This window comes from Pseudonaja textilis, chromosome Z (assembly GCF_049901715.1).
Source record: "Pseudonaja textilis isolate UNSWEBS1 chromosome Z, rPseTex1.2, whole genome shotgun sequence".
NCBI lineage: Eukaryota > Metazoa > Chordata > Lepidosauria > Squamata > Elapidae > Pseudonaja > Pseudonaja textilis.
This window is the reverse complement of record NC_142008.1, coordinates 67,545,134-67,569,657: the sequence shown is the minus strand read 5'-3', so window position 1 is coordinate 67,569,657 and position 24,524 is coordinate 67,545,134. Positions and strand designations below refer to the sequence as shown.

Here is a 24,524-nt window from a genome sequence, read left to right as displayed (position 1 = left end):
ATCTGCCTATGAAAACTGCAGCCTAACTATAAACCAAAATGTTGCAAAAAGAACATAGGAATTTCTGTTCCAAAAAAAAATGGCATATCAGAATATACTACTGAAAAATGCTACAAGACACGAAAAACAAGGGTGGGTTTGGACTCCTGGATTGGGAGCTGTAATGTCAGGCTTCAATTCTTACATGGGTGAAGGAGTAGATAAATTAAAAAAACAAAATAAATATTGACGATAGAAGGACAAGGTCTACAACTGGGTTGGCATGCATTCATATGGTACAGGAAAAATAAATCGCACAGATATTTTCAAAAACACTATACTAGAAATGCTCAATATGGGAAAAAATGAAACAAAACCATTATATGAAAATACTGGTCTGGTTATCCACGATGGAAGCATTAATACACCCTAATGTTTAGCTCAGTAAGATTATAAGATATAAATACATACAAAATAAACAGGGAGGTTTGAAATCAACAGGAATTTTAAAAAACAGAATTGATTTGGACTGGTGACAATATACCCAAATCCAAATGAGATACAAGAAAGATTTAGGAATGTATGGATTCTATAAGGAACCCCAAGAACTAGATAAAATACTGTTAGGAACAGATGAAAAATTAATAAAATGTATAATTACCTATTGAACTTTAAAATGGAAGAAGAATATGTAAAAGAAACAATGATTGCTTGGGCAAAAATATTTGGATACACCATAGAATTAGATAACTGGCAAAAACAGAGAGAAATTATAAATTAACATTGTCAACAGTGTACAAAGAGAACCTATACAGAATATTTTATAGATGGCACTTGCCACCAGCAAGATTGGCAAAAAATGTTTCCAAATATGTCACCTAAATGTTGGAAGTGCAAACAAAGGTCGGGATCCTACTACCACATGTCGTGGACCTGTCCGGCAGTGAAAAAATATTGCTTGAAGATAAAGAATTGGCTAGAAGAGATGATAAAACAGCAAATAGACCTGAAACGAGAACTATTTTTATTAGGGATAATTGCAGGGAAACACAATAAAAGACTGACATATTTAATCATACATGTAATAACTGATTTTCCTACTCTTTTATTGACTACGAAGGCTACTCAATTTCTTCTGAGGGATTCTTGCCCGCAGTAGTATATTTCATGGTCATCTGAATTAAATTCACCCATCTTAGTTCACTAATTCCTAAGATATCAATGTTCAATCTTGTCATCTCTTGTTTCACCACGTCCAGCTTGCCTTGATTCTTAGATCTTACATTCTAGGTTCCTATGGAGAATAGATTTTTACAGCATCAGACTTTCCTTTCACCACCAGATGCATCCACAGTTGAGTGTCCTTTCGGCTTTGCCCAGTCGCTTCACTTTTTCTGGTGCTACTAGTACTAGCCCTTTGCTCTTCCCCAGTAGCATATTGGACATGTTCTGACCTGAGGGGTTAGGGTAGCCATCACTAGTTCCAATGAAAAATAGGATTATAATCAATAATTTAATATTCCATATTTCGGTTATTTTTGAGGTTTATATTATGCTAATATTAATAAACACTCTATGAAGTATGCAAGCTATAGATTGATATGTTTCATTAATGTAGATGCTAAAATATTAACTGCAGCACTAGCTAGGAGGCCACAGATAATACTATCATCTATTGTTCACCCATCTCAGTCTTGATTTATAAAAAAATAGACAAACATTTCAACTTGAATTTGAGACCCAGCAGAAGTATTGTTTTTATGTCCATATACAGACATCTTCCAGAATATACAATTTTGAAGAGGAGCCATATGTGTGCACCCCTTTTGAGTGCTCTGTGCTTGCATTATATTTAATGTTCATCCTGAAAGATAGAATATAAATCAAAACAATAATATTGTTAAATATGTCCATTTCTGTGTTCAGGCCTGTTTCTAGTCAGTACCACAGTTTATCGATATAGCTTCTGGTGTAAAAACTTTACATTTTATAAACAACAGTTGACTATAAACATGTTTTTAAAAACATAAAATCCAAAAGTAAAAAACCAGTTTATTTTTAACCAGAGATACTGGTAAATATTGGGATCTTAAAGTATATGAAGTGAGGACAAGCAATAATTCCTGAAATCTATGACACAATCCTTTTGAAATATTACTTTTGTTATTCATTAACCAGTTACTCAAAATGGCAACTTATATTAAGTTAGCTAGATTCAATCATTGCAGTTAAATTCATGGAATTTAACATATAAGATGCATATATAACTGATCCAACTGGAACTGCAAAAAGAAGAAAACTAGGGAGAGAAAAATCTTGAATGCACCCTATGCAAAAGCTAGAACCAGATTTTATTATAGTGATAGTGCAACATGATATTTTGTAATACAGTATAAGGTTGTTCTTTATTGCAAACAGAATTTCTGTTGCTAAGAAAGTCTGTTGTTAAATGAGTCATGCCCAATTTTACTTTTTACCACTATTAAGTGAATCACATGATTGTTAAGTGAATCTGGCTTTCTCCATTGACTTTGGTTGATTGAAGTCAGCTAGAAAGGTTGGAAATGGTGATCATACGACCCCAGAATACTTTATCTATTATAAATACATGTCAATTGCTAAGCAACCAAATTTTGATCATATGACCTCTGACTAATAAATGCAATGACTGATTGTAAGACAATTTTTCAATGTTGTTACAACTTCAAATGATCACTAAATGAAGATTGTTAAGTTGTGTACAACCTATAATACCCCTAAAGAAGGGAGCATAGATGTCACACCCTTTGCCCTCTGTTATAGTTCTTTATTTCAGAAAACTGTCTGTTGATTTTTTTTTAAGAGAGAGAGAGAGTGTCACGTATTTACACACATGCACACAGTCTCATTACTCACATGCTGTTGTCATCTTTTTATATAGAAAAAGAACTCAATCAAAACTTCTTTTTTACTTCGATTAAATCTTGGATAATCTCCAATTGAATTTTAAAACCAGATTATTTAAAATTTGAATCTTAAGTCTTGTTAAATTCAAGATTGTCCTGGGTTTTTAAATGTCACTACATATTCTTACCTCTTTCAGCTCTTTCTCTCTTCTACCTTCTTTTCTTCAAAAGGAAAACAGCCAAGAAAGAACAGAGTGAGGGTGCATTGGTTAGAATAAGTGTTTGCAGAACAAGCTTTAAATGCTCTTCTGTTTTAATGGAAGTGTGAAGTTACACACTTCCATTAAAACAGTGTAACTGAAATCTGCCATCTAGAAAGTTCATGCTTCAATTTTCTCTGATTCATATACAGCTCATCTTCACAATATTCTATGAATAGCAGAGCCAAACTCTCTTCAGTGCCTAAGGAGTTTGAAGTCTCCTTCTGGTGAAAGATGTATGTTTTGCTTTGCACTTGTTTCAAATCTCATTCCATTTTATTTCAACTTGTGCATTAATGAAGTGCTACTATTATCACTGTGTTGTAAAATCACCCACAGATGTTATGCCTTACTTAATTGAGATCCTGCATCTTGGTCCCTTCAGCATACTTCTGAGCAATGCAAATATTCGCCATAATGATTTTGTACATATTTGTATTGCATTAAATATATTTGAAGATTAACGTGGGTGATAAATCCCAAAACTCACTTGTCAGTTCATGTTTAAGATTTCATATCTCATTAACTGGCAAATCAATTTATTTTCCTGATTCTCTATTGCTATATGTTTAAAATTAGACACAGATTGAAGTAATGTTATTACTGTCAGGAATAATGAACCATAACATATAAGAGAAAGCTTAATAAAGTTTGGTCTTCAACATCCTGACTGGCATAGTGGTTTATTATTCTGTCAGATCTTTCTATATTGTGTTGCCTTTCATTCATCAACAGAAATTTCATTCATCAACAGAAAGATTTATTACAAAAAAATATGCCAAGACCCTTGCTAATTTTTAAAACATTGACAGTCTATTGATACAGGGAGATAAAATGATTAATCAATATTTTCTTCTTAGAGAGTGTTTTTAATAGCTTCTATTGTATTAGTATTGTGATATAAATTGGTGAGAAAAAAATAGTAAAACATCAAAATGAGATGAAGCACCGATAATGTCAAAACAATATAATCACTCCACTGATATTTGATGAGACCTGCTCAAAATAACAATGAATTATCTTGTTCTTCACTTACAGGTGCTTCAGAAGCTAGGCAAAGCTGATGAAACAAAAGATGAACAATTTGAAGAATATGTTCAGAACTTCAAACGGCAAGAGGTAGGTTTTTGTTGGCTTGATTATCATATAAGATATTAATTCACTAGATCCTAACCCATAGACTAACAAATACATTAACTAGAAATGTATATAATTTATTCTATGTTTAGGTACTTAATGCTTTTTCTTGATCACCTTTCAACTTATGAAACTTATGACTATAACTGAGAAATAAAATAGAACATACATTTGGTTTCTAATCTGGATGAAACCCTCATGTTTCAGAAGTTCTGCCAAATTTTTAAGATCAAAAATGGTTTACCAGAAACAAACCTCAGATTATATCCAGTAAAGTGCCAATAAAATCCTTTAGGCTGAATTATGTCAACTAAATACAGATAATCTAGTGTAGAAATCCACATTTTTTTTACTAAAGCACAGCCTATTCATCCTCAAGCCAACTGGGAAGGTCACAAACAGGGATCACAACTATTGTAAATATATGCTAGTTGCCAAACACCTGAACTATGATCATGTGACTAGGGGGATGCTGTGATGGTTGTAAGTGTGGGAACCTATTATAATTCATATTTTTCAGTGTTGTTACAACTTCAAATGATTGTGGTTGTAAGTTGAGGACTATCTGTATTTCCTACTGTTTAGAATCATCTGCATTCAAACCAAATGCTTTAGTATGAATTTGTATTAATTTGTATTAATTTGTATGAATTTGAAATAGATTAGTTTGTTTGGTTGGCAAATTATAGTAGAGATAATGTGAATATTACATTTCATATATTTATCTCAAGCAGCCTTCTAAGGTGGTTATTACTGTTGTCATTATTATGATTTACTGCACAATCAGCCAGATGTCCAGACTGGATTTGGCATTTTTGTCTAACTATCAATCCTTCCCAAGTATTTGGGGTAGGCTGATTTTCATGTTTGATGATGTTAGATATATTGCCAAAGAATGTAAGCTGTTCTGAATAAAGCTGTCTTTTACAATTGACCAATGAAGAATTTGTTAATGCCAATTATTATTATGGGCTGTCGGACAGATGTTTAGGTTGGATTTGGCATTTCCCCCTATTTCTTCTTCTTCTTCTCCTCCCCCTCCCCCTCAAATATTTTCATTCATCTGGACAAAGTGCTTGTTTTCAGTTTTGATCTAACTCAGGAGTGGGCAATTAACTTTCCTAAGGAGCCATAAGAGGAACTGGGACAATTGTGAAATAACTCCTGGCTGCCCTCCACCCACTTGTTCCTACTTTGACCAAAGCGATAATGGGTGGCCACGCCTGGTTCTCCTCATGAAGTGATTGCTGCCAACACCTCAGGCTGTTCCTTGCAAGGGGCAAACACTGCACAGGTGCAGAAAAACACTTTCTCCTCTTGCCCTTTTACAGCTACCTGCCAACTGAAGGAATGCGCACTGGCTGTGCAAAGCTGGAGCCAGCTCAGCTTCTTCTCTCACCCCCTGCAGCAAACTTATTTATATTTGATTTCTAATTTCCAACTGACCTCATGGTGCTATAATGTTCATGACTGGAATACATTACATATTGGAATTTGGTAAAAATGAAAATAGCCCCTTAAAATAGAACCTAGACTGCTGGCTTTGATTAAAGCCTTTTACACAAGTACCTGTTTGAGGGTATGGTATGGGGTTAATGGGGCTCTCACTAACAGGATTCACACAAATAAAGGGGTAAGGCAAGAGTGTATCCTGCCCCCATTAATATTTAGTTTATATATCAGTGACTTGCCAGGGTTAATGAAGGATCCCATGGTACACTTGCCTGTGATCCTAAATACATACTGTAATAGCTTGCTGTATGCTGATTATATGATTTTATTGTCGTATTCATAAGTAAGGTTACGTAGGCTATTAAGAAGATTCTACTCCTATTGCCAGGACAACTCCCTAACCATTAGTAAATCTAAATAAAAAATCATGATGTTTGGAAAACATGATCAGAGACATAGATGGCAATTAGATGGTGAACTATTTGAACAGATTAACACCTTTGTGTATTTAGGCATAACTTTCCAAGACTGGATCTTGGGCTTGCCATCATCATAAGAGTACACTTAGAGCAAAAGCTTGTTAAAACTTACTGCTTAAATTAAAGAATCATAGTTACCCAGGGTCCCTAGTCCCATTAATCAAAGTATATAAAGCTAAGATTACCCCTATGCTCTTGTATGGCGCAGACGTTTGTGGTCTATACTCAACAACAGTACTAGAACAAACACAGTCCCAGCATTTGAGATGTATTTTGGGTGTAGATCTAAGAACATCTGCTGCAGCAGTTAGAACTAAATTGGGAATTCATACAATTCATACACTATCCAAAATTTGAGCATATAACTACTGGCACAAAGTTAGTGAAATGGAGATTGATAGACTCCCCAAGTTATGTCAACTAGAGCAAATAAAATCATAATCACAAATCTCCTGGATCACTAAATAACAATTTTTTTAGGAAGCTGTCGCCTTCCTGTCTTTTGTGTAACAGAACAATTTAAAAAAAGAGCTGCCCAAAGAATCAAGGATACAGAAGCACAAAATAATATAGCTATCCTTAATAAGGTGGGTAACTTGAAATGGCTGCACAACAGATGTGGTATTCAGCAGGTTCTGTCCAGTTCTGGAGAACCAGTAGCAGAAATTTTGAGTAGTTTGGAGAACCGGCAAATATCACCTCTAACTGGAGATTTTACAGTATCCTTCCCCTGCTATGCCCACCAAGCCATGCCCACAGAACTGGTGGTAAAAAAAATTGAATCCTACCACTGCTGCGCAAATACAAACTTACCTTTCAAATAGATAGCTGTTTGAAGTTACAATTGCCAAAAGATCTTAGGAAGATATTTATGGGAGCGAAATTCGAACAGCTTGACACAATGGTCATATATGGGAGGTTCCATTCTACAGCATACAATCAATGTTTCTGCATTTGTGGAGTGGGAGAGGTAGAAAACCTGGCTCACATCCTATTTGATTGTTACCTGTATAAGAGACAGGTACCTCAGTCTATATATCAAACAAATGACCCATTGGGATCATCATATCAAAACAACTTACTTTATATGTGGCCAGAATCTGAAAATAACATTTAATAGAGCACAGTACTTAAGCAAAATGATTTGGTTGAGATCAGCATATGTGGGACTGATTGGGGTAGGGGTAATACCAAAATATAATTTTATCATATTTTATCTACTTAAATTATTTTATTTTATTCCAATTTCATTTTAAATTGTATATGGCCCAAGGGCTAATCAATCAATCAATATATATAATAAATTTACATTTTATTTCTAACTTCCAATTGATCTCACGGAGCTATAATGTTCATGACTGGAATACATTACATATTGGAATTTGGTAAAAATGCCTGATATTTGTATTTAATCCAGTAGATGACACATCTGCCAAATACCTTAATTTAATGGATTTCTTTTCTTCTTTAAAAAAAAGTCATGGAGCCTATCTGCTTCATAGCTTGTACTAATTGTATTTTATTTCAATTGTTTCTCTTTAGTCAACCTAACATAATTGATTTGTGAATGTTTGTAAAAAAATGTTTAGGGACACTGCCTGGTTAGGTTGTTCTGATGTTTCTAGAATTCCTTGCTTGATTCAGGTCAACTGAGGCATTTCAGTTGGTCTTTGTAACAGCTTCCTCTATTGTCCACTTTTCAAGGCATTAGTGTAAATATTATGTTAAGAGATGCAAACTACAGTCACTCAAGTCATACTTAAATGTAGCATTGATGATTAGTGAGAAATCCTGGGGGAAATTCTTGGCTTAATATTTGTCAAAACAGAGATCCTCAACATTTTTGGTTTTGCAGACAAGCAGCAGGAGTGGCTTTAATGGTTTTGGCAGCAGTTTCACACACACAACCTGTATCTCATGGATGCACAAATGAAACTTCACTGGTCACTCACTGTTTGGAGGCCCAGTTTCCAACCAGGAGTTGGGGATCCCTGATCTAATGTTATTTCCCTGGGAAACCTAAGCAAGATCCCATTCTTTGAATCTTAGATCTCATGTCATGGAGCGCCTAGAAAATTATTACATACAAATTATTACATACAATGCAAAATTTGGCCAATTAATAATTCTAAGGATTATTAAATTAGAAAATAGATCATAAAAACATAACAATAGACCTTTTTAACTTAAGTGAAATTTGCATTGCTCTAAATTACAGCAAAGTAATTACCTTCTGTAACTAATTATATTCTGAAAGTAAAAGTTGGGCAATGTTACATAACTCCAAATATTTGTAATTAATTCATCTATCAAGTAGAACTTGCTGTACTCTCTTGTTGTAGATTTTATTTATTATCTATTCAGTATAAAACCCAAAAAATAGATCCAACCAAACGAAGGGTTTGAAGTTAAAATTGTGTTTGATGTTATGGGAGCAGTTTTCAAAAACCTGAACGAAAAAAATGTGACTAAATTATGAGTGAGATACTTACAACTGAATTTACTGTTGATTACAAATATGTTAAACTAAGAAATGATCTTTCTCAAAAGTTGTCATTTTTTGGTCTATACTCATGAGTGTACTTGAAATATTTGCTCCTAATATATTCAGAATTATATTATACTAATTCATGCTTTGATGCTTATTTTTTCCCTTTTTAAACATTTCTGGGCTTGTTTTAAATAGAACTTGATTAATGAAGCCTTTCTATTGGCTGAGAGAGAAAATGGTACAGGTAGTCCTTGACTTACAACAGTTTAATGATCATTTGAAGTGATATATGACCATTTTTCACACTTAAGACCACTGCAGCATCCCCATGGTCATGTGATTTAAATTTGGATACTAGACAACGGGTTCATATTTATGATGGTTGCAGTGTCCTGAGGTCATGTAATCTTTTGCGACATTTTGACAAGCAAAGTCAATGGGGAACCCAGATTCATTTAACAACCATGTTACTAACTTAATAATTGCAGTGATTCAGTTAACAAATATGGCAAGAAAAGTCATAAAATGGGGCAAAGCTCACTTAACAAATTTCTCATTTAGCAACATAAATTTGGGGCTGAATTGTGCTCGTAGATTGGACAAACATATGGTGAAAAATTGCCTCTCAGAACTAAGTTGAGTACAGGTTTTATACAGTTAATGTTTTTGCATGACTTCCAGTTTCCATTCCTAATAAAGGACTAGAACTGTTCTCACTGCAGCACTGTTAACCACTATACCTACACTAGTATAGTACAATACAGTGCAGTACATTAATATGTGCGTTGCTCATTTCCTGTGTAAACAATAGGCCTCTGCAGATCATTTTAAGTCTTCCGGCCATGTCAGTTGCTTCACAGTTCCAAGGAGCAGAGCCAGAAACAACGAATGACTTGTCCCAAAGGTGCTTTTCAAAAGGCAACATTCTGTTTCTTGGATGAGAAGCAAAACGTTTTCAAGGAAAAAAATTAACTTCCCTTTTGAAAATCATCTTTGGGATAATTATGATATGGATGATTGAGAATATCCATAGACATCAAATGACTTGCATTGAAGCCTAGTATATTGTAGAAACATGTTTTGCATTACTGTATAGAGCCCTGATTTCAAGTCTGTTACATAATAGAGTCACTTAGTAAATATGTGGGGATTTTTAGCTGCTTTCTAGAGAACTTTTTCATTTAGTTTTTTAAGAGATTAAATTTGACTGAATTGATATGCAATATTAATTCAGCTATATACTGCATATAATATATATAATAATCACATATGAGAATTCAGTTATTTTCTTCATGGATCTGAGTTGCTTACAGGATTTTATTTTATTTCTATTTTGTATTTCAGGCAGAAGGTTCCAGACTTCAAAAAGAACTTCGAGGATATTTAGCTGCAATTAAAGGTAATTGCAATGAAAACAACATTTAAATGTATAATTTAATTAGTTTCTTTGTAAGCTTATGAAGTTTTTTTGTTCAGGTGTCACCAATGTCCCATTAAGCAAACAGACTAATAGAAGAGTGAAACTGCTAGTCCACCTGAGATATAAGAAACAGCTCAGTCATTATTACTAAATTGTAGCAGTGTCCCCAAATAAAAGTACAGAAAACAAATTTAAATCAAACCAACATTTGGTGTGACTATCCTTTCCTTTAAAAACAGCATCAATTTTTCTAGGTACATTTGCACTCAGTTTTTGAAGGAATTCAGCAAAGTTCCTTCAAGGTCCAAACATCTTGGAGAAATAAGCACAATCTTCTACGGATATAGGCTGCATCAAATCCCTTTGTCCCTTCATGTAATCCAAAACAGGCTTGAATTCAGGGCTCTTATGGAGGCCAAATCATCACTTCCAGGACATCTGGTTTTTCTTTATGCTGAAGATATTTCTGAATGACATTAGCTATATATTTGAGGCCATTGTCCTGCTGCAGAATAAATTTGGGATTAATTACACACCTTCCTGATAATATGGCATGATAGATAAGTATCTGCCTGTGTTTCTCAGCATTGAGGAATCATTGATTTTGACCAAATCTCCAACTCCATTTGCAGAAATACAATCACAGGCTTTCAAGGATCCACAGTTTTTCAGAGTATTGCAGCATAAATTCAGTGTCCGAAAAGTAAACACAGATGACTGAGGCTTCATTTATCTTCTTTATAAACACATAAAGTTTACAATACCAGTTGTAGATTTTTCCAACATGGAGCAAACTCAAAGAGCAGACTTGTTACAGGTTCAGAGCAGAATGGCAACTCAACTTCAACTCAGAAACAGATATCAGTTTCACTTTAGTTCAGCAGGCAAGCAAGATACACAGCAGAGGAGAGAAGAAGTTTCATTTTCAATAGACAGACTCAGCTTAACATAGCTTCAGAGTTGCAGAGCTTAATATAGAGCCACGTCTAGGCTACTTCTAGTTTCAGTTTCCAAACAGTACTCATTGGCCAACTTAAGTTGCTATACCTATTTATTGGCTGACCTTGTTACCATGCTCTATTCCAGTTCATGAATATACTCTGACAACCATGCTACACTATTGCCTGCAGAAACTCATTATTTACTGCTCTCCAGTTACAGCCAAATCTTTCAAATGTTGACTTCTCAGTCCAAACAACCTCTTGCCATTTTTTTTTGCAAGCTAATTCCTATGTTTTACTGTGTAGTTGAATCACTTAGCCTTGTTTTCACATTAAAGATATGGCTTTTTGGCTGTAATTCTTCCATGAAAATAATTTCTCCAGACAGTAGATAAGTGTATTTGGGTCACACTGGTTTCCATCAGTTCTATGCTGATGGCACTGCTGGACATCTTCCAATGTCAAAGGAAAGTAAGCATGGCATGTCTTTCATCTGCTACATTAATTTCCTGTCCAACCACTGCATCTACGATCCTCAACCTTGCCCATTTCTTGTACTTCTTCAAGAGTTTGAACAGCAGAAACCATTAGAATGAACAAAGACTTGCAACAGAAGTCAAATATAATTTTTAAAAGTTTCTTTCGACATATAAATAACATATAATAAGAAAAAAGTCAATGAACAGTTGGTTCTCTAAAGAGAGAAGATGGCCAGGAAGTAGCAGACAGTAGAGAGAAAGCAGAGCTGCTTAACTCATTCTTTGCATCAATCTTCACACAAAAAGAGAGTATAGCCCAACTACTAAAAACATAATTATTAAAAACAGACTAAAAACAAAAATTAAAATAAGCAAGACAATGGTAAGAAAACATTTGACTGACCTTCATGAATATAAATCACCAGGACCTGATGGATTACATCCCAGAGTTCTAAAGAAGCTGGCAGATGTTATCTCAGAACCATTTTATCATATCTTTAAAAAATCTTGGAGCATCATGGAACTAACAGAGAATTGGAAAAGAGCTGATGTGGTCCCCATCTTCAAAAAAGGGAAAAAAACAGACCTAGGAAACTACAGACCAATCAACCTAGTGTCAATACCTAGAAAGATACTTGAAAATATAATCAAAAATTAGATCTGCAAACATTTGGAAACGAATAAAGAAATAACTAGGCATCAGCACAGGTTTGTTTAAAAACAGATCATGCCAAACCAATCTTATTTCATTCCTTGACAAAGTGACTAAATTGCTAGATAAGCGAAATGCTGTGGACATAGTATATTTAGACTTCAGCAAGGCATTTAGTTTAGTTTAGTTTATTGCCATTGCACCTCGTACAACAAAATTAAATGCCATCTTCAGTGTACATTATAACTATAAAAATAAAACACAAACGCACTGTTAGGAATGTAAGTCACCTAATAGTTGGGTTGGAAAAATATATAAACCAGGCTAGACATTTTAATATTGTCTCTTTAAGAGAATGCTAAAACTGTAATTGGGTGTGGTTCCTCAAACAGCCATAAGATGGAGCCAGAAACCTGGGTTGTTTCAGTTCAGTTCTGTTGTTCTGGAGAGTGTTACCGTTCCTATTGAGTGTTACTGATCATAGTTCGTCTTGGATTTGATGTAAGTCTGTTACTGAACTGTTTTTGATACTGGACTTTGTTATTGGATTATCCCTGGACTGAAAACTGACTGCTTGTTTGGACTTTGCTTAACCGTTTACTGGAAGTAAAAAACCTACATTTTACGATACAGTGTATCTGTGTGCTGTGTGTGTATTATTCTTCACTACTCTCACTACGTCTCCCTGTGTGCGCTCATTCTCCTAACGGGGAATTACCTCAACACACACATCTATCCAATTGAACTGAGAACCTGATATTGCATTAATATTGCACTATACAGTAAAATTCAATATAGTTACTGCCCTGGGATAGAAGCTGTTTTTCAGCCTATTTGTCCTTGTTTTTATTATCCTGTACTGTCTGCCAGATGGTAGTTGTTCAAGAAAAGGTTGCCCAGGATGAGATGGATCTTTAAGAATGTTTTGAACTTTCTTAAGGCAGCGGGAGCTTTAAAGTTTTTCCAAAGAGGGGAGAGGGCAACCAATGATCCTCTGGGCAATGGTGTTAACCCTCTGGAGTGCTATTCTATCTGCCACTGTGCAATTGGCAAACCATACACAGGTGCAGAAAGTTAAAATACTCTCTATGGTGCAGTGGTAGAAGGTCATCAGCAGTTTTTCATTCAGTTGTTTCCTGAGAAGTCTCATGTAGTATAATCTCTGCTGGGCCCTTTTGACCAGTGATGCAATGTGAGTCTCTAGGTCAGGTCCTCTTTTATGATAAACACCTCAAAATTTGAAACTGGCCACTTGCTCCACACAGCCTCCATTGGACTGGATGTCTGATCTATTCCTTCTATAGTCCACTATAAGCTCCTTGGTCTTATTGGTGTTAAGGACCACATTATTGTCTCCACACCATGAAAGCAACCAGTCCACCTACACTTGACAAAGTAGACCATAACTTCTTTTCGGTAAGCTAGAAAAATGTAGGATAAACAGCATCACCACCAGATGGATTTGTAATTGGCTGATAAACCATACTCAACAAGTAGTCCTTGATGGTACTACAACTTCATGGAGGGATGTGAGTAGTGGGATACTACAAGGTTCCATCTTAGGCCCAGTACTCTTCAATATCTCACAAATGACTAAGATGAGGGAATAGAAGGGGAACTCATCAAAATTGCAGATGACAGTAAACTGGCAGGAATAGCCAACATTCCAGAACACAAGCTCAAGATCCAAAAAGATCAATTGACAGACTTGAACAATGGACCCTATCCAACAAAATGAAATTTAATGTGGAGAAAACCAAGGTTTTGCACCTAGGCAGGAAAAACTAAAGGTACAAGTACAGATTAGCAAAACCTGGTTCAAAAAACAGTAACAGAGCAGGACCTTGGAGTCCTAATGGACAATCACTTAAACGTGAGTCAGCAGCATACTGCAGCAGCCAAAGAAGCTAATGCAATTCTTGGTTGTATAAGCAGAAGCACAGAATCAAAATCATATGAATATTAGTACTGATTGATAAAGCCATAGTAAGGCCACATCTGGGATACTGCATCCAGTTTTGGTTACCACATTACAAAAAAGATGTTGAGTCTTGGGAAAAAAATGCAAAGAAGAGTAACTAAGATGATTAAAGGACTGGAGACAAACACATATGAAGATCACAGTTGCAGGATTTGGGTTTGGCTAGTCTAGAGAAAAGAAGGACTAGGGGTGACATGATAGCAGTATTCCAGTATTTGAGAGGCTGCCACAAAGAGGAGGGAATCAACTTATTTTCCAAAGTACCATAGGGCAGGATAAGAAATAATAGATGGAAACTAATCAAGGAAAGAAGAATCTAGAATTAAGGAGAAACTTCCTAACAGTGAGGACAATGAACCAGTGGAATAGCTAGCCTTCAAAAGTTGTGGGTGCTTCATCACTGGAGTTTTTAAGAGATTGGATAGTTACTTGTCTGAAATGGTATAGGGTCTTCTGTTTGATCAGGGGGTTGCACTAGAAGGCCTCCAAGGTCTCTTCCAGCTTTATTCTGATTGATCGATCCCAGTCTGTTTTGAAACCTTTGCCTGGGAATGACCTTGCTAAAGATGCAATCTTTCATCTTTTTTAATATTTAAAAAACTTTATTAAACAAATTCTACAATTAAAAACAGTTAAATATATTTCCATTCAGTGCAGCATATTTGTAGTAGTGTTCACTCACCTTGATATATTCTTAAGTATATGGAATATTACTAAATATTATTACAATTATTTTACATTTGATTTGTGTCATATTTTCATATATTTATGTGATTATTTACATATTTATACATAAGTATACATAGCATCACACCATAACCTTTCATTTCATCTCTCTATTTTGTGTCTACTTTGCAAACAATTATAATCACAAATTCCAAATTTCGTAGTACTCTGTCTCTTCTCTCTCCTTTATTTCCATTTAATGCCTATCCATTTCTAAACACTCTAAAACCTTTTTCATTATCATAATATCAGAGGGAATGCTGTCATTTTTCCAATTCTGGGCAAAGGCTATTCTTGCTGCAGTTATTATATGGAATATAATATATTGGAGTTTCTTACTTATCTTATCTTTTAATATACCCAATACGAATGTCTCTGGCCTCAATTCAGTTTTCTGTTTTGTCATTTCCTCCAGCCATTTCCTAATTTTAAACCAATATTTTTTAGCTTAAGGGCATGTCCACCACAAATGGAAATAGGTTCCCTGTTTATAATTACATTTCCAACAATTTGCTGATCTATTGTGGAACATCTTAGCCAATCTTGCTGGTAAATGCCAACGGTAAAACATTTTGTATAAATTCTCTTTGTATGCTGCAGAGTTAGTTTATAGTTTATTTCCCATAATTTTTCCCAATCTTCCAAATTAATGCTGTAACCAAAATTTTTCACCCAAATTATCATGGTTTCTTTTACCACTTCCTCTTCCATTCTGTATCTTAGGAGATAATTATATATTTTGGTAATCATTTTTTCATCTGACCCTTGTAATATTTTATCTAATTCCTGCTGATCTTTATATATTCCAAATTCTTCTATATTTTTTTATATCTTGTTTGAATTTGTAAATAGGACCACCAGTCTATTTTTATTGCTTGTTCCTTCAGTTCTTGATTAGTTTTCAATTTTCTCTGTTCATCCAATAATGTTTTATAGCTCAGTAATTTATTTAAGTCAAGGTCATTGGGATACACCATTTCTCTTATGGTGGATAATTAAATTGGGATCTTCATGTAATGGTTTGTCTTGATTCTCTCCCATACAGATAATAAAGTGTCTCTAACTTTGTGCCTCTGGAAGTATGAATGGAATGTATTTTTCCTTCCAATATAAATGCATGCCAACCAATCTGCAGATTGTGCCCCTCTATTGTTAATACTCATTTATTTTTTAGATTTACCCAATCCTTAATCCACGTTAAGACTGTGGCCTGGTAATAGAGCTCACAATCTGGGAGTCCAAACCTCTCTTCTTTCTACTATCCTGCAAACGTTTCAATTTTATTTGCACCTTTTTCCCTTGCCAAATAAACTTGTCTTATTTAGTTCTTCAAAAAACTTTTTTCCTAATTTTATTGGAATTGCTTGAAAAAGGAATAATAATTTGGGCAGAATATTCATTTTTATTGTGGCAATTCTTTCTATCAATGACAGTTGCAGTTTCCCCCAATTATCCAAATTTCTTTGTATTTGTATTAATAATTTGTCATAATTATCTCTTTTTATAGATGAACATTTTGCTGTTAACCAAACCACAAGATATTTCACCTTATTCGTCTATATCTCTAATTTTCCTTCCAACACCTCTGTTTTTTAGTGAGATTTTTAATTAACATCTTTGTTTTATCTTTATTTATCTTCAATCCAGCAACTGTACCATATTTCTCTATTTCTTGTAATAATATATTTCCTGTTTCAAGAGGATCCTCTATGATAAACACCATGTCATCCGCAAAGGCTTGTGTTTTATATTCTTTTTTGATTCTCAGTCCTTTAATTTCCTGATTTTGCCTAATTTGTGTTAATAGTATCTCTGCTGCTAAGATATACAATAGTGGCGATAATGGTCTTACTCCTTTAAATATATTAATTTTTTCAGCCAATTCATTGTTCAATATTATCTTTGCCGTTTGGGTAGTATATATTGCTTTGATCAATCCTATAAAATTTTCTCCAAAAGTACTTGCAGTACTCCAAAAGTGAAAAATTTCCAATTCAAATTATCAAATGCTTTTTGCGCATCCATAAATATCAATGCCATTTCTTTATCTGATAATATTATCATAATATTCTGGTATGTCCATTATCATTCTTGTATTGTTTCTTAAATGTCTTTTTGGTACAAATCCATTTTGATCTGAATGTATATATTCATTTAAGATTTTTTTTACTCTCTCTGCAATTATTGTAGCAAATATCTTATAATCAACATTTAATAATGAATTTGGTCTATAATTTTTGATCTGTTGGGCATCTGAATTCTCTTTTGGAATAAGTGCAATCTGTCAATGAATTGGGAAGTTTTGCTTGCTCTGTTATTTCATTATATAAGTCCAAGGTTAATTGTTTTAAAGGGCTTTGGATTTCTTTATATATTTCTGAGGGAATTCCGTCTAGTCCAGGTGTTTTATTGCTTTTTTGCTTTTTGATTGTGGCTTTCATCTCTGATATCGTAATTTTAGAGCTTAACATTTCCTTTGTAAATTCTGGAATTATAGGTAAATTCCTCTTGGTTAAATATTTTATAATCTTTTCTTCTATATGTCATCTTGACTATATAGCATTTTAAAGTAGTTTTGGGCAATAATCTTCTTTTGTTCTATCATATAGGTTATCTTTCATAGATCTTTCATCTTGTTTTTATGCTCAGTGTTGCTGTAGTGTATGGGTTGTGACATGAAACTATCCCCCAGAACTTCAACTTTGGATTTGGCATAAACCTCCTACACAGCTGTTACTATTTCAGTTAATGACTATTACTGTTTCAGTTAATGAGCTACATATGAAATCGATGGTCATTAGCACCTGCTTGATATATTGGCTAATCCACCTGATTATAATACTACAGAATCCCTGACAGTGGGCAAGAATAGAAATTATTGCAGTTTTGAAGGCAAAGGGTGATCACAACAATATTGATTTCATTTGGATTTTTCTTCTGTTCATTTACTTTTCATGTTGTTAATTGATAAAAATAAACAATTAACACTTCTATTTCTGAAAGCATTCTTAATTTACAGCATATTTGCACAACTGCCTAACACTTTAGCACAATACTGTAAATACTTCATAATGGGAAGATCTCTGACTTCCCAATTTTTCATTTTGCAGATTTAAGTCACATATTTAACTGCTAGTGGGATAAAGTATAACCAGCAACTGAATTGGCATTGTTCAGAAATATTTTTTAAAAATATTCATTCTTCTGAACTTTCCCCAAGTTTAGATAAGATAGAGTTTAATTTTAATCAGTCTAGTGCAGTGATGGTGAACCCAAGTGCCCAAAGTGTGTGTGCTCAGGCATGCACACATACCTAAAATGCAAGGCGCTCCCTGCATATTTGCCTGCCTCCCATGCATGTGCCCCTGCACATATGCCCCACCATTGCATGTGTGTGGCAGAGACCTAAAGGCCAGCTGGCTGGCGGGAGGCATGCACACATGCTGAGCAGTGGAGCTGAGCTGGGATGATGGCACATATGCCCACGGAGAGGGCTCTGCATGCCACCTGTGGCACACCTGCCATAGATTCACCACCACAGGTCTAGTGTATAGTTTCATTTAATTTATCAAAGAATTCATGGAGATATTTTTTTCCCAAGTGAACAAAGAAACAACAAAGTTGAAGTAGAGGGTTTTTTTTCTAGCGTGCTAGCTTAATGCTCATTTAAGTGGTGATGAAATAAATCTTGCACTGTAAAAGGGACACTGAAATCCTTCCTTATGATTCTGACAGGTATATGATTGCAGATGCCTGCTGTATGATATGACCATCATGTTTGCCTTGAGTTGAGTGTGGTGGCAAAAATATGGAAGTGGTTGGCCTACAACTGGGGTATTTCTTGATGATCATTCATCAGGTCCAATCCTGATTATATTAAACCTGCCTGTCAGATTTGTCCTTATAGACTTGGAAAAGCAAGGGTCATGAAGTGAAAATGGTATAGAAATAGTTTTAGAAAAATAGGGAGAGATGTTTAGAAGAGAGAGGTTGCCAAAGAAGAAGCTCAAAAAGTAAAGAGAAGCAGATGAGCCAAAAATCAAGGGGAGCATTAGGGTGGAAAATGTTTTTAAAATGATCCTCAAATGAGGATCCTCTTGAAACAACAGATTAAAAGAATTAATAAATGATCCAATTTTTCAATCAGCAATTGTTATATAATAATTTATGGCTTATAATTTGATTGTTTGATTGATACCACTGAAAATCTAGCGACACATAAGAGCTATTTTTCATCAAATGCCATATGGTAGGTTTGAGTTGTATGTTTTGAACTAGACTTTTATGCAGGTGTAAACAAAGCAAACAGCAGAGCTGTTGCCTTGACCTATTTACCTTTGTCCATCCATTGTGTGTAACTAAATCTGAAGATTTCTTGCATAATGGAATCCAGACAAAACTTGGAGTCAGCAGAAAATACACACAAAAAAGAACCCTATAGAAATAATTTTTCTGCTAAGCATAACTTAGGATTTATACGGGCAATAAAGAAAAGACAGAAGCTAAATAAGAAGTGATTAGTTTTCTATAGAAAAAATATATAGTCAAATTCATTCATTTTTAGTATTCACATTTGTCAATTGATATCCAATCACTACTATTTTTTTTATCATTTTAGTATTTAGTATTTTAGTATTTATTTGATTTGTCAATCGCTTACAAGATACAGGTATAAGAATAAACATAGTTTTGAATACATGAGCTGGATACATATAAGAAAAATAAAAATAAACAATAGGACAGGGACAGTAGGCACGATTGGTGCACTTATGCATGCCCCTACAGGCCTCTTAGGAAGGGGGTGAGGTCAATAGTAGACAGTCTAAGGTTAAAGTTTTGGGGGTTTAGGGAAGAAACCACAGAGTCAGATAGAGTATTCCAAACATTGACCACTCTGTTGCTGAAGTTGTATTTTCTGCAGTCAAGTTTGGTGCGGTTAACCTTGAGTTTGTATCTATTGTGTGCTCTTGTATTGTTATGATTGAAGCTGAAGTATTCATTTGCAGGTAGGATATTGCAATGTATGATTTTATATACTATACTTAGATCGGACCTGGAGGCAGGGTAGTTCTAGGTTTTCTAGGTCTAGAGTTTCAAGTCTGATGGCATAAGGTATTCTGCAATGAGTAGAGGAGCGGAGAACACTTCTTGTGAAATATTTCTGGACTTTTTCAATTGTGTTAATATCAGATACATGATATGGATTCCAGACTGATGAGCTGTATTCAAGTATTGGTCTAGCAAATGTTTTGTATGCTCTAGTTAGTAGTGTGATATTACCAGAGAAGAAGCTACGTAGGATTAGATTAACAACTCTTAATGCCTTTTTGGCTATGTAGTTATAGTGGGTTCTAGTACTTAGATCATTAGAGATGAGTACTCCAAGATCCTTGACAGAGTTTGGATCCTCAACAAGGTCTTGAATATTTAGCTTGTATTTTATTCTCTGATATATATTTTTTTGCCAATATGTAAGACAGAGCATTTATTTGTTGAGATTTGAAGTTGCCATTTGATTGACCATTCTGATACATAGTCAAAGTCTTTTTGGAGGGTAGCAGTATTGTCTGTGGTGTTGAATAGCTTTATATCATCAGCAAAGAGAATACAGTTGCTCTTAATATGATCGCAGAGGTCATTTATGTAGAGTATGAAGAGAGTTGGTCCTAGAACACTGCCTTGGGGGACACCACTGTTGACAGGTACAGAATTTGATAGGACGCTCCCAATTTTGGCGATTTATTGTCTGTTTGACAGCATGCTTCTATCCAGTTATGTAGGCGTCCAGAGATACCATAAGATTTTAGTTTTAGAAGTAGTTTGTCATGTACCACTTGAATCAAAGGCTTTACAGAAGTCTATGTAGATTGCATCTATTGCTTTGCCCTGATCAAGTTGTGTAGTCCATATGTTTTTGCAGTGTAAGAGTTGCAGATTACAGGATAGTTTTTTTCTGAAACCAAATTGTTTATTAGAGAATAGGTTGTTTGTCTCTAAGTGAAGGATAATGGATTGGTTAATAATTGATTCCATGACTTTACAGGTGACGCAGCATAAAGAGATTGGTCTGTAATTTTCAACTAGGCTGGGGTCTCCCTTTTTGAAGATGAGGATGACTGTGGCTTATGACCATAGTTTTGGCAAGGAGCTGGTCCTGAAAGAGTTTTCAAAGATTATGCTTAGAGGTTCGGCTATGGCAGTGGATAGCTTTTTTAAGAAGTAGGCACATATTCCATCCGGTCCAATAGATAGAGATGGTTTTAGATTGCGTAGTGCTTTTTCAACATTCTCTTCTGTAAAATCGATATGTATTAGATCATTGTAGTTGTCTGTGGTTCGACTAGGAAGTACTGGGCTTGATCCATTGCTGTTTACAAATATTGAGCCAAAGAATGTGTTAAAGAGGTTTGCTTTGATGGTGTCGTCGTTGCAGTCTTTGCCATTAGGTCCTTTCAGGTGTGGAATGGACTTTGAGTCTTTTAGTTTGTTGTTTACAAAATTGTAGAAAGCACAGGTGGAATTTGTGCGTAGAAGGTTTTCCTCTTGTTTAATGTGATAATTAGTGCATTCAGTTTTTATCTGGTGGCATAGATTTTTGTATCGGCTTTTGAAGTTGGCAACATGACCAGATTTGTTTTTTCGCCGAAGTGATCCCTTTTTGAATTGAAACTTCCTTATTGTTATGGGTAATCTGTTTTTCCTGGTTTTGGGAGTTGTTATTGGTACATATAGTTTGATGGCTCTTTTGATTTCTAGTAAGAATATGTTGTAATGGTCTTCAACAGTATTGCATCCAGTGAATAGAAATTGCCAATTAAGGGAAGATTATAAGATCATAGTTGCCTTTTTAAAAATTATAATTGGGGATTTCATCATTGTGATGATTTTTGTGTGGATGTATGTTGAGACAAAAGTCAATCATGTTGTGGTCACTGTTGGAAAAAGGTTCTTTAATTTGTATTCCACAAATTAAATTCAAACTATTGTAGAAGATGAGATCAAGGCTGTTGTTAAGTCTAGTATTGTTGGTTACTAGTTGTTCCAGTCCCAGATTTGTTACAGCATTGTAGAAGGTTGCATGTACGGGTTCAGTTGTACATTTGTTTAAGAGTCCAGTTAATATGCGGTAGATTGAAGTCACCAAGAAAGATAAAAGTGTGTGGGCAGGATGCTGTCCATGTTAGTAGTGTATTTAGCTTTTTACATGTTCGATGTCATAATCAGGGGCTCTGTAACATAGTAAGAACCGAAATGTGATATTTAAGGTCAGTTCACAGATAATGGTCTTAGGAAGAGCAAGCTCTTCAGTAACTTGGATGTTTTTTAGATGTAAGGGCTTTTTATAGAAGATAGCAACACCACCTCCTCTATGGATTTCACGATCTGATCGGTAAACATGATAGTCTCTTACTGAGGTAATGGAGTCAGGGAGAGATGCTTTGAGCCATGTTTCACAAACAAATATGATGTCGAATTTAGTCATATTTAGTAAGAGGAGAAATTCAGATATTTTTTTACAAGGCTTCTTGCACTGAGTAGCTTGCATTTAAGGCTAGTTGTAGTTGAATTGAGGTAGTTGGGGTGTGCCTAATCTTGGGTAATGGTGGATTGGTTGAAGTAGGATGCTGAGTTGTGGGTTGTGTGACTTTCTTTTGATACAGTCTGTACGGTAATCAATGTACGGTCCTTATCTCCATTTTCTAGACGATTTTTGAGTTCTGTGCATAGTATATGGGAGCGGGGGTTTTTATGGTTGGTGTTGTTCTTGGCGAGTGAATTTATAGTATAAATGAATTTATGTTTGCTTAATTCATTTTTGCAAATGACTCTGCACAAGCGTGGGGCCACAGAGCTGTTTCTGTTTTTGAGCTCTCGGCCGATGCAGGTAATGTCAAGTCAAATGTCATCAGGGGAGATGCTTGATGCTTGATAGTCACTGATGATGTTGCGGACAATTGTAATATCCTCATTGTTATTGATATCCTCTAGACCAAATAAGATGGTGTTAGAACGCTTTCGTTCGCGCTCGACAGCTTCTTTGATGAGGATTGGGATATCATTATTTGTTGGATTTATGTTTTTTTGTGGATTAGGTTGCAGTTGTTGGTTTGTAGCTATTGGATTAGGTTGCAGTTGTTGGTTTGTAGCTATTGGATGTTCAGGTTTTTTATTGTGTCTTCTTTTTTTTTTTCAAGGTTAGTTAATCTTTCATTTAAAGTGTCCAGGGGTGCTACTATGGTGTCAAGGGATGATATTTGCGTTTCTATAGAGTCAACTCTTTCAAACAGGGCTCTATGTTTGTCCAGTTTGGGTTTGCATGGTGGGCAGAAAAATGGAAATGCAACATTGGATGTTTCTAGGAATTGAATCAATTGCTTGGGTAATTCCAGGCAGTCATGATGAGCATATTTTTCACATAGGGAACATTTGATGGAATTTTCATTAACCTTTAGAGTTACAGAGCATATAAAGCATGTGCAGGAGTCTTGTGGTTCATTGGTGAGGATTGTTTTTCTTTAGGTTGTTGTTTGGTATTGGATTTTTTTACTGGCATGGTGGGTTTGTTGAGATCGTACGTTGATTAAATTGCTTAATAAAACAGTTTTGGGTAATCAATATAGCCAATATCACACCAATTAATCAATTACAATAATCTCTCTAATGAAATATTATTTATTCAAAATAATAAATTCTCACAAAATCATGTTTCATAGCCTTATTGAATGTTTATGAACTTCAGAGATGACACTGCTAAAGGCAGATCAAATGGAATCCAACCTTGAGATTACAGGTGTGAACAACATAGTCTTTCTGCTCAAAATTTTAGGCATGCAAGATGCTTCCAAAAAGCTTACAGAGTCTCTTCATGAAGTATATGAACCTGATTGGTATGGCCGGGATGATGTGAAAATGGTTGGTGAGGTAAGAATAATTTTTTTTTTTAAGAAATTGCAGATTTAGATTAAATTGTGCTTAGAATAGACACAATAAAATTCATGTGATAAGTAAACAATGACTATCTTAAATATCGTTAACTTCAGTGACTATTCTGACTAAATATTTATTTGTGTAACAAGGAATGCAAGATAGTTAAGAAAAAAAATATAAACTAAATGATAAAGCAGAAGACAACAAATTTTTAAATAATAAAGCCATATTTACTTTCCAGTAATTCTATTCTTGATCTTTCAAAAGAAGAGTTTTAACCAGTGTCTAAAACTGAGCTTTTGATTTCCTGCAGGATAGAAGTTCCAAGAAACTGCTATTGCAAAAGCCTATTTTTTTTATTGTACCGCAACTAATTTTGAATGAGTAGACATAATTCAGTACAGGTATTCCTTGACTTACAATAGTTCATTTGGTGACCATTCGAAGTTACAATGGCACTGAAAAAGGTGACTTATGACTATTTCTGACATTTATGATTGTTGCAGTATCCCCATCATCATATGACTTACCTACATTTGGATGCTTGACAACTGACTCACAATGACCTTGAAGTGTCATGTGATCCCCTTTAGTGACCTTCTGACAAGCAAAGTCAATGGAAAAGCTAGATTCACTGTGTTACTAACTTAACAAGTGTAGTAATTTACTTAACAACTGGGCCCAAAAAGTCATAAAATGGGGCAAAACTCTCAA

At 34.8% G+C, this 24,524-nt stretch overlaps 2 protein-coding genes across 5 annotated transcripts in view; one reads left to right on the top strand and one right to left on the bottom strand.

Moving 5' to 3' along the window:
- Positions 1-24,524, top strand: part of AMPH (amphiphysin) — a 151,906-nt gene that overhangs the window by 36,827 nt on the left and 90,555 nt on the right. For all 4 annotated transcript variants that reach the window (XM_087918530.1, XM_087918529.1, XM_087918532.1 and 1 more), the window contains exons 2-4: positions 4,163-4,243; positions 10,028-10,082; positions 23,710-23,804. In XM_087918530.1, the coding sequence (XP_087774656.1) occupies positions 4,163-4,243; positions 10,028-10,082; positions 23,710-23,804 (231 nt within the window). The remainder of the gene's footprint in view (positions 1-4,162; positions 4,244-10,027; positions 10,083-23,709; positions 23,805-24,524) is intronic.
- Positions 1-24,524, bottom strand: part of LOC148124062 (uncharacterized) — a 247,060-nt gene that overhangs the window by 163,440 nt on the left and 59,096 nt on the right. The gene's annotated exons all lie outside the window — the stretch shown is intronic.